The 11,728-nt window shown below is 39.4% G+C and overlaps 1 protein-coding gene across 1 annotated transcript in view; it reads right to left on the bottom strand.

The window, feature by feature from the left end:
• grk1a (G protein-coupled receptor kinase 1 a) overlaps window positions 1–11,728 on the bottom strand; it is an 18,000-nt gene continuing 6,272 nt past the window's right edge. Inside the window, exons 3-7 of the mRNA XM_061879263.1 lie at window positions 10,089–10,246; window positions 9,936–10,019; window positions 9,686–9,810; window positions 5,973–6,174; window positions 1–1,616 (exon numbers count right to left, since the gene is read on the bottom strand). Coding sequence (XP_061735247.1) covers window positions 1,327–1,616; window positions 5,973–6,174; window positions 9,686–9,810; window positions 9,936–10,019; window positions 10,089–10,246 — 859 coding nt within the window. The 3' untranslated portion in view covers window positions 1–1,326. The remainder of the gene's footprint in view (window positions 1,617–5,972; window positions 6,175–9,685; window positions 9,811–9,935; window positions 10,020–10,088; window positions 10,247–11,728) is intronic.

Below are 11,728 nucleotides of genomic sequence, written 5' to 3'. Positions count from 1 at the left end.
TTCAAAGAACAACGAAATTGGAGCATAGGGAAGTCCTCCTTTAGCTGCTATCTTGTTTTATCATATATTGCTGCCTTTGCACTTGTCTATGTTTACTTTTGTATGCACATTAAATCAACCAAAAAATCCTGACTTTGGAGCAATGTTCACAGACTGTAGTATTTGGCTCTCTATTAGATCCAATGGTTTTCCGTAGTGGGACCATGATTTCGGTCCTAACTTGTTCACCGGGCCTCATATGAAAAGTACTTTTCCTTGTTGATGTCTCACGAACGGTAGACGCACGTATGCCTGCACACACACACACACACACACACACACACACAACACACACAACACAACACACAACACACTTGTAATTGTTACCTTCATGAGACTTCCGAAAACTGCCTACCTCTTTAGGACCACCCTTTCTAGATCTATAAAGTTTTGTATTCTAGGTGTGTTTTGTATTTTTTTTTTTTGCAATTGGTTTTTAACCTTTATTATTTACCTCAAGTTATTGCAGTATGTATCTATATACTTTTTTTTTTTTCATTAATTTTGGCCAAGGGGAGCGCATTCTAATTTCTTACACACACTTGTTATTTCATATGTTGACCAGAGGGGGAGCACGTTTAAAACAGTCACGCAGTCAATTTGAAAAATCCCTCCTTTTTGGGACCGCCCTAATTTTGATATATTTCACCACCATAGGTGCAAATGAGATATTCTCTATTAGATGCAATGGTTTTCCATATTGGGACCATGATTTCGGTCCTAACGTGTTCACCTGTCCTCATATTGACGGTACTTTTCCTTGACGTCTCAAGAAGGATAGAAATACAAGAGAGAGAGAGAGAGAGAGAGAAAGAGAGAGGGAAGGAGAAAGAACAAGAGCAAGAGAGAGAGAATACATATTCTCCTAGATGTGTTATCGCACCACTGGTCCATATCTTGGTCCGTATAGGACTCAATTTCGCCGAACCGCAGCAGAGTTTACTTGCAAGTGGTCTCGGTCCACTTGCTTAGTGCACATTAGGACTCAGATGAAGGAGTTCCTAATTTGCCAAATGAATAATGTCAGCAGCGCAAATACAGTGTTGTTACTGTTGTTGAACCAAAGCAAACGTGAAAGGTGTGAACGCAGCCTTCATAGTTGCAAAGAGTATAGTAAAGAGTACAGTAGAGGAATAACTAAGGAAAGTAAATATTTTACAGTAATGGGAAGAAGAAATTGGGAGAAATATTGAGAAGAAAGAGGAAAGGATAGCGGTGAGAGATGGGCCCTCCACGCCTCTCCTGCGATGCCCCAAAGTCCGAAGGCGGCGGTCCTGAGCGAGGTTATTAGGAGACGCAGCAGGTAGAGGACTTGGGCTGCTCTAGTATGGACTCCCTGCGCAGGTCGTTGGGGACGCTGCCTTCAGGGCCCCACAAGTTCAGCTCCCCGTAAATTCCCATCTCGATCATCTCCTCCTGCCAAGGGATGGGGATGTTGCCCGAGGAGAACTCGTCAAAAAAGCTCTTGTCCGGGTCCTCCAGGGCCACTCCCTTGACCGAGGAAAAGGCGCCGACGTCGTCCAGACTTTTAGCGTACACCACTTTGGGGTCAGGGACGAACGGAGGAGGTAGGATGCCTGGAGAAGGGCCGGGGGGGGGGCGTAATATTTGCATATAAGTTACGGCATAACGGGGGAGAGGGTGGAGGGGACCAGACCAGCATCCATTTTGGACAATTTCAACACACATTTAGTTTTAATAATAAACCATCATCGGAATAATAGATTTATTGGTAACACTTTACTATGAGGAACACATTCACCACTAATTAGTTGCTTATTAACGTGCAAATTAGTAACATATTGGCTCTTAATTAGTCATTATTAAGTACTTTTTGATGCCTTATTATGCATGGCCTTATTATACAACCAGTAAGGCATTAACTAAGAGTCTTCACTCTATAACCTCAGAATGATTGCTTATTAGTACTAAGTAAGGAAGTTGTTGTATATGTTTCTCCCTTTAATACAGTGGTTCTTAACCTGGGTTCGATCGAACCCCAGGGGTTCGGCAGAGGTCAAAACCCACCCGACTCATCGTCTCAATAAAAACTTCTCCCTATCGGCGTATTACGGATACGGCAACAGCAGAAGTCACACTGATTTGGAGGTGTGTAATTTGTTGTGCGTTTTTGCAGTCTAGTGTGACTTTAGTGTCGGTTTTGTTGTTAGAACAAGGTGATGTTCATGCACGGTTCATTTTGTGCACCAGTAAAAAAAACATGGTAACACTTTAGTATGGGGGACATATTCACCATTAATTAGTTGCTTATTAACGTGCAAATTAGTAACATATTGGCTCTTAACTAGTCATTATTAAGTACTTATTAATGCCTTATTCTGCATGGTCTCATTATAACCCTAACCCTCTAATCCTGACCGTGACCAAATAACTCCAAATTAAGTCTTTGTTACTTAGAATATGTTCTCCATACTAAAGTGTTACCAAAAACATAACTTTGTCTTGAATTAAAAAAAAAAAAAACACATTTTATTTTTCACTAAGAAGGGTTGGTTGAATGTGCATATGAAACTAACGGGGTTTGGTACCTCCAACAAGGATAAGAACCACTGCTTTAATACCATTCATCCATCCTTTTTCTACCACTTATTCCCTTTGGGGTCGCAGGGGGCGCTGGTGTCTATCTCAGCTGCAATCGGGCGGAAGGCGCGGTAAACCCTGGACAAGTCACTCCTTCATCACAGCCCTTTAATACCACTTAATGAATATGGTTTCTTCTTACATAACAAAACACAACACTACAAAAACCCTACTCTAACCTTTAAGTATTTGTTACTTACAATATGTTCCCTTAGTGTCCAAATAACTCTAAATTAAGTCTTTGGTAAATAGAATATGTTCCCCATACTTAAGTGTTACCATTTTTTTTTTTAATGGAGACCTAATTCATTGTACTCATTGAGAATACTTTCATGACTCAAAAATTATTCATTTCTAATCCTTGGTTTGTTTACAGCGGGGGTGTCAAACTCATTTTAGATCGGGGCCAAACATGAAGTATAGTGAATTATATTTATATAGCGCTTTTTCTCTAGTGACTCAAAGCGCTTTACATAGTGAAACCCAATATCTAGTGTTTACATTTAAACCAGTGTGGGTGGCACTGGGAGCAGGTGGGTAGAGTGTCTTGCCCAAGGACACAACGGGAGTGATTAGGATGGCAAAGGCGGGGATCTAACCTGCAACCCTCAAGTTGCTGACACGGCTGCGCTACAAACCGAGCTATACCTGGAGAAAAATCTACTCTTAAGTGGTCCGGACCGATAAAATCACGGCACGATAACTTTAAAGTAAAGACAACTTCAGATTGTTTTCTTTGTTTAAAAATAGAACAAGCACATTCTGAAATTGTACAAATCATCCATCCATTTTCTACCGCTTATTCCCTTTGGGGTCGCGGGGGACGCTGGTGCCTATCTCAGCTACAATTGGGCGGAAGGCGGCGTACACCCTGGACAAGTCGCCAACTCATCGGAGGTCTGTACAAATCATAATGTCGTTTTTTAACAATTACCTGTTGCAATTGATAGTATATATACTTTATTTGTCATTATTTATACTTTCTGAATAAGTTATGTGATAATGTTCATCAGTCAACTCATTGGTGTTGATTTTCAGTCTATCAAGATCAAGAAATTATATCAAAATCAAATTACAGTGTAGTTTGATCATTTTCATCGACTGATTAACTACTAACATCATGTGGGTTTTTTTTGTACATATGTGGCATCATCTACAAAGATACAAAGAATTGCTATTGTGACGTCCAGTGGACACATTTAGAACTGTTTTTTTTTGTTTCTTTCATTCAAAAATTACAGGTTAATTTTTATACTTGGCAAACTCATCCCGCGGGCCGGTTAAACTTCTACCCGGGCCTGATCCGACCCTCGGGCCGTACGTTTGACACCCCTGATTTACAGTATATACACAATATTTTTTATTATTATTATGAACTACTAAATGTGTTACAATTACGTTTCAAAATGAAAAAAAGTTTATTCAAATAATGAACAATAACTACATATATATAAATACAACAAAGTATTAAAATAAATATGTAATTTAAAGGATAACTGCACTTTTTGAAAATGTTGCCTATCATTCACAATCCTTATGTATGACAATAACACATTTTTTCTTTTTTAAGCATTTTAGATAGTAAAATATGGCAAGTACAAGGTGGCTAACAATGAAATGAATCTGAGTCATCTATTGCGCCTCTAAAAACATCCAAAAACTGCCAATCAATACTTCATGAACATGTTGTCACCTGCAGAGTAATAGGGTATTAACAATATTATTAGAAGCGCTAATCCTGAAGAACGATATTTTTATGATATATTATAATACTGCATATAATACTATATAATAAACAACAATTTCCCAAAAGTAGCACGGCAGTTTGACACATAATTTCTTCATTATATAATTTGAAAATAGATTTTGCCACAACTAAATTAACATGTATTTACAATGGTTTCACACAAAATATATTAACATATTTAATATATAGTCGTGGTTAAAAGTTTACATACACTTGTAAAGAACATAATGTCATGGCTGCCTTGAGTTTCCAATCATTTCTACAACTCTTATTTTTTGTGATGAGTGATTGGAGCACATACTTGTTGGTCACAAAAAACTTTCATGAAGTTTGGTTCTTTTATGAATTTATTATGGGTCTACTGAAAATGTGAGCAAATCTGCTGGGTCAAAAGTATACATACAGCAATGTTAATATTTGGTTACATGTCCCTTGGCAAGTTTCACTGCAATAAGGTGCTTTTGGTAGCCATCCACAAGCTTCAGGTTGAATTTTTGACCACTCCTCTTGATAAAATTGGTGCAGTTCAGCTAAATTTGTTCGTTTTCTGACACTGACTTGTTTCTTCAGCATTGTCCACACGTTTAAGTCAGGACTTTGGGAAGGCCATTCTAAAACCTTAATTCTAGCCTGATTTAGCCATTCCTCGACCACTTTTGACGTGTGTCTGGGGTCATTGTCCTGTTGGAACAACCAACTGCGCCCAAGACCCAACCTCCGGGCTGATGATTTTAGCTTGTGCTGAAGAATTTGGAGGCAATCCTCCTTTTTCATTGGCCCATTTACTCCCTGTAAAGCACCAGTTCCATTGGCAGCAAAACAGGCCCAGAGTATAATACTACCACCACCATGCTTGACAGTAAGCGTGGTGTTCCTGGGATTAAAGGCCTCCAAACATATTGCTGGGTATTGTGACCAAACAGCTCATTTTTTGTTTCATCTGACCATAGAACTTTCCTTCAGAAGGTCTAATCTTTGTCCATGTGATGAATGGCCTTCCCAAAGTCCTGACTTAAACGTGTGGACAATGCTGAAGAAACAAGTCCATGTCAGAAAAAAAACAAATTTAGCTGAACGGCACCAATTTTGTCAAGAGTGGTCAAAAATTCATCCAGAAGCTTGTGGGTGGCTATCAAAATCTCCTTTTTGCAGCGAAACTTGCCAAGGGACATGTAACCAAATATTAACATTGCTGTATGTATACTTTTGACCTGGCAGATTTGGTCACATTTTCAGTAGACTCATAATAAATTCATAAAAGAACCAAACTTCATGAATGTTTTCTGTGACCAACAAGTATGTGCTCCAATCAGTACCACAAAAAAAATAAGAGTTGTATAATTTATTGTAAACTCAAGACAGCCATGACATTATGTTCTTTACAAGTGTATGTCAACTTTTGACCACGACTGTATTTTTACATAGTAAGTACTATTATGAGTATATTTTAACAACCAAATGTGATCTGTCCATGGTGTGCCAAAAGTGGCCAAAATGAGGCATTAATTGAACACTAATGAGCAAGATGTTATTGTTGGGGCTGCTAAGGTGACCCCAGAATCATGAAGAGTGGAAGTGATGGTACCTGCGTTCAGCTTCCTCCAGTTGATGTCACGAAAGAAAGGATGCGCCCTGATCTCGTCACAGCTCCCGTTCTTGAAGCCCATCCTCTTCTCCACTTCTTTAGCCAGCAGCGCGCTGCACAGGGACTTGGCGTTGTCACTGAAGCTGTCCGTGTAGACCACCGGGCGGGTCAGCACTCGCTCTTTCATCTCCTCACGTTCCAGCTGAATAGAACACACACAAAACACATTTAAAAGTAGTACTAGCCATCCCATCTGTTTTCTACCGCTTGTCCCTTTCAGGGTGGCGAGGGGTGCTGGAGCCTATCTAATAAGTTTACATTTTAATGCTGTCCAATGAGTATCTGTTTTAGTCAGACTAATCACACTTTTGAATGTGGATTAATCATGATTAATCAGTTTATTACTCGCTTGCATCATCTAAAAAAATACTTTACAAAATAGCCCAATATTTGATCACAAATGAAATTTCACAATGCAGTGTGAAAACCTTTTTAACTTGGGACCCACTCAAATCCCACTCACTGAATTGTTTGAACTAAGAAAGACTTGAGTGCGTTTCATATAAGGTCCTCATATTTTCTGAACCACATTAGTGTGTGTTACAATGTTGATTTAATCGTATTCAATAACGCTACCTTAAATAAACCTAAAAAAGATCTGTCAAATGATACGAAAGCATGTGTTAACCACAAAGATTGTTTTTATCAAGCTTTAGGGCAAGTTCATTATAAAAATAAATAATAATCAAAGTTACCGCACAATAAAAGACTCATAAAAATATTTAAAAATAAATTTGCATCCAATTACACAATGCTAAAATCCATACATTCTAACTAGATTAATAATAACGAATATGTTTCGTAAATAAACTGTCAATAAAACTGAAAGGCAAATGAAAATACACAATTTTGGCTCTTAAGGGACCACACCTGAGAAAGTGTTATTTCTGTGGTGGCCCTCTAGGGGGCGTTCACGGCGCTATACACTTATACAGCAATACTTTTTTAAGTGGTTTACTAGAATGCACTACATTTAGTTGCTCCAAAACGTGATAAAAGTTTTATCTAAAGTCCCGTCAAGGTTTCATTTGCAGTGAAATTTGCAAGTGAGTCTCCTCACTCATCTCTGCGTATGCATTGATCTGATCACCAACCGCATAACAACCCCCAGAGTTGGAGGTAACGACCCACAGTTAAGGCAAAATATATTCTGTGATTAATCTGCGTATATACAAACCCCAAAACCAGTAAAGTTGGCACGTTGTGTAACTTGCAAATAAAAACAGAATACAACAATTTGCAAATCCTTTTCAATTTATATTCAATTGAATAGACTGCAAAGACAAGATAGTTAACGTTCAAACTGAGAAACTTGACTTTTTTTTTTTTTTAATCATTAAATTAGAATTTAATGGCAGCAACACATGGCAAAAAAGTTGGCACAGGGGCATTTTTACCCCTGTGTTACATGGCCTTTCCTTTTAACAACACTCAGTAAACGTTTGGGAACTGAGGAGATCAATTTTTTAAGCTTTTCAGGTGGAATTATTTCCCATTCTTGCTTGATGTACAGCTTATGTTGTTCAACCGTCCGGGGTCTCCGTTGTGGCATTTTATGCTTTATATTGCGCCACACATTTTCAAAGGGAGACAGGTCTGGACTACAGACAGGCCAGTCTAGTACCCGCACTCTTTTACTAAGAAGCTGCTATAAGACGTGGTTTGGCATTGTCTTGCTGAAATAAGCAGTGGCGTCTATGATAACGTTGCTTGGATGGCAACATATGTTGCTCCAAAACCTGTATGTACCTTTTAGCATTAATGGTGCCTTCACAGATGTGTAAGTTACACATGCCTTTGGGCACTAATACACCCCCATACCATCACAGATGCTGGCTTTTGAACTATTCGCCTATAACGATCCGGATGGTTATTTTCCTCTTTGTTCCGGAAGACACCACGTCCACAGTTTCCAAAAACAATTTGAAATGTGAAGTTCGCAGACCACAGAACACTTTTTCACTTTGCATCAGTCCATCTCAGATGAGCTTGGGGCCGGCGAAGCGGGCGGCGTTTCTGGGTACTGTTGAAGATTGGCTTTCACTTTGCATAGTAGAGTTTTAACTTGCACTTACAGATGTAGCGACAAACTATAGTTCCTGAAAGTGGTTTTCTGAGGTGTTGCTGAGCCCATGTGGTGATATCCTTTACACACTGATGTCACTTTTTGATGCAGTATTGCCTGAGGGATCGAACGTACTATCATCGCTTATGTGCAGGGATTTCTCCAGATTATCTGATCCTTTGCTGAAATTATGGACCGTAGATGATGAAATCTCTAAATTCCTTGCAAAAGCTTGTTGAGAAATGTTGTTCTTAAACAGTTCGACAATTTACTCACACATTTGTTCACAAAGTAGTGACCTTCGCCCCATCCTTGTTTGTGAAAGACTGCGCATTTCATGGATGCTGCTTTTATACCCAATCATGGCACCCACCTTTTCCCAATTAGCCTGTTCACCTGTGGGATGTTCCAAATAAGTGTTTGATGAGCATTCCTCAACTTTCTCAGTCTTTTTTGCCAATTGTGCCAGCTTTTTTGAAACATGTTGCAGGCATCAAATTCCAAATGATCTAATATTTGCAAAAAATAACGTTTTCCAGTTTGAACGTTAATTATCTCGTCTTTGCAGTCTATTCAATGAATGTAGGTTGAAAAGTATCAAATCATTATATTCTGTTTTTATTTACGATTTACACAACGTGTCCACTTCCCTAGTTTTGGGGTTTGTACAAGATTAATGCGATCATTTTTTGTCATTAATCACACAAGTTAACTCTTATTTTCAACAGTTATAGTTTATATATAGTTTACATAAACTTGTAAAGAACATATTGTTTTTACAACTCTTATTTTTGACATCACATTGACAAAGATAAGACCATCTGGAGGAAAGTTCTGTGGTCAGATGAAACAAAAATTGAGCTGTTTGGCCACAATACCCAGCAATATGTTTGGAGGAGAAAAAGTGAGGCCTTTAATCCCATGAACCCAATCCTAACGTCAAGCATGGTGGTGGTAGTATTATGCTCTGGGCCTGTTTTGCAGAGAGTAAATGGGACAATGAAAAAGGAAGAACAGGACAACCTAAAATCATCAGGTTTGGTCTTGGGCGCAGTTGGGTGTTCCAACAGGACAATGACTCCAAACACATGTCAAAAGTGTTAAAGGAATGGCTAAATCAGGCTAGAATTAAGGTTTTAGAATGGCCTTCCCAAAGTCCTGACTTAAACGTATGGACAATACTGAAAAAACAAGTCCATGTCAGAAAACCAACAGTTTTAGCTGAACTGCACCAATTGTGTCATGAGGAGTGATCAAAAATTCAACCAGAAGCGTGTGGATGGCTACCAAATGCGCCTTATTGCAGTGAAACTTGCCAAGGGACATGTAACCAAATATTAACATTGCTGTATGTATACTTTTGACCCAGCGGATTTGGTCACATGTTCAATAGACCCATAATAAATTCATAAAAGAACCAAACTTCATGAATGTTTTTTGTGACCAACAAATGCTCCAATCACTCTATCACAAAAAAATAACAGCTGTAGAAATGATTGGAAACTCAAGACAGCCATGACATTATGTTCTTTACAAGTGTATGTAAACTTTTGACCATGACTGTATATATCTTTTCTCATTAACAAACCTTCTCCCCTCGGTTTCTGAATGGATTCTTGGCTGCAATGAACTCGAACAAGGTCACTCCCAGAGTGTAGTAGTCCACTGACATGTCGTACTTCTCTCCTTTCAGCATCTCTGGAGGCATGTACCCTGCAATCCAACAAAACAAAAACCTACAAGCAGACTATTGGGAGTAAGGCATACAACATTTCCTAATTGCTAATATTGAGCAGTTACAGTATAATGAATGTAAGGAAATATGGCACGTTGGTTACCTGGTGTTCCAGCGTAGCCTTTAGTCATGGTTTTGCCCTCTTTCAACTCCACGGCGAGGCCCAGATCAGATATGCGTACGTTTCCTACTCGGACAACCTATGATCAGTTTTAAATGACAACGAGGGAGAATCCCAACAAAGTCGATTTCTGACCGTCGTTATCGAGGAGAACGTTCTCAGGTTTGAGATCCCTGTAGATAATTCTCTTCTGGTGAAGATGCTCCAAGCCTTGGATGATCTGTGCGGCGTAAAAACAAGCTCTGGGCTCGTCGAAGCCCGGGTTGTTCTCATCCACCAAGTAGATGTGGTACCTAGCAGGGAAGACATTACGAACACATGTCACCATTTTGTTTAAATCACATTCACATTTTTTGTTTGTACTGAAGAGCCAAAATATCTCCATCTCAGTCGTTTTCTCAGAGCATTGACTTTATCTCAACTGCAACTGTTCAGTTTGTCTTGAAAGACATTTCGCCTCTCATATTTAACTTTCATTATGCGCCATACATTTTCAATGGGAGACAGATCTGGACTGCAGGCGGTCAAGGAAAACACCCGCACTCTTTTTTTATGAAGCCACGCTGTTGTAACAGGTGCTGAATGTGCCTTGGCATTGTCATGCTGAAATAAGCAAGGGCGTCCATGAAAAAGACGGCGCTTAGATGGCAGCATATGTTGTTCCAAAACTTGTATGTACCTTTCAGCATTAATGGTGCCTTCACAGATGAGTAAGTTACCCATGCCTTGGGCACTAATGCACCCCCATACCATCACAGATGCTGGCTTTTGAAATTTGCGTCGATAACAGTCTGGATGGTTCGCTTCCCCTTTGGTCCGGATGACACAAAAACAATTTTAAATGTGGACTCGTAAGACTACAGAAAACTTTTCCACTTTGCATCAGTCCATCTTGGATGATCTCGGGCCCAGAGAAGCCGGCGGCGTTTCTGGATGTTGTTGATAAATGGCTTTCGCTTTGCATAGTAGAGCTTTAACTTGCACTTACAAATGTAAAGACGAACTGTATTTAGTGACAGTGGTTTTCTGAAGTGATCCTGAGCCCATGTGGTTATATCCTTTAGAGATTGATGTCAGTTTTTGATACAGTGCCGTCTGAGGGATCGAAGGTCAGGGTTATTCAATGTTGGTTTCTGGCCATGCTGCTTACGTGGAGTGATTTCTACAGATTCTCTGAACCTTTTGATGATATTATGGACCGTAGATGTTGAAATCGCTAAATTTTTTGCAATTGCACTTTGAGAAACGTTGTTCTTAAACTGTTTGATGCTCACGCAGTTGTGGACAAAGGGGTGTACCTCGCCCCATCCTTTCTTGTGAACGACTGAGCATTTTTTGGGAAGCTGTATTTATACCCAATCATGGCACCCACCTGTTCCCAATTAGCCAGCACACCTGTGGGATGCTCCAAATAAATGTTTGATGAGCATTCCTCAACTTTACCAGTATTTATTATCACCTTTCCCACCTTCTTTGTCACGTGATGCTGCCGTCAAGTTCTAAAGTTTATCAGTTTAAACATCAAATATGTTGTCTTTGTAGCATATTCAACTGAATATGGGTTGAAAAAGTTTGCAAATTATTGTATTCTATTTATTTTTACATCTAACACAATTTCCTAATTCATATGGAAACGGGGTTTGTACCAATGATTGGCACACACACAATAGGTGTGGAGAAATTGTCCTTTGCATTTCACCTAACACTCTTAATCACCACCTAGGAGGTGAGGGGAGCCATGAGCAGCATCGGGGGCCACGCCCGGGAATCATTTT

This window comes from Nerophis ophidion, linkage group LG19 (assembly GCF_033978795.1).
Source record: "Nerophis ophidion isolate RoL-2023_Sa linkage group LG19, RoL_Noph_v1.0, whole genome shotgun sequence".
In the NCBI taxonomy this organism is placed as follows: domain Eukaryota; kingdom Metazoa; phylum Chordata; class Actinopteri; order Syngnathiformes; family Syngnathidae; genus Nerophis; species Nerophis ophidion.
This window is presented reverse-complemented; position numbering and strand designations above follow the sequence as displayed.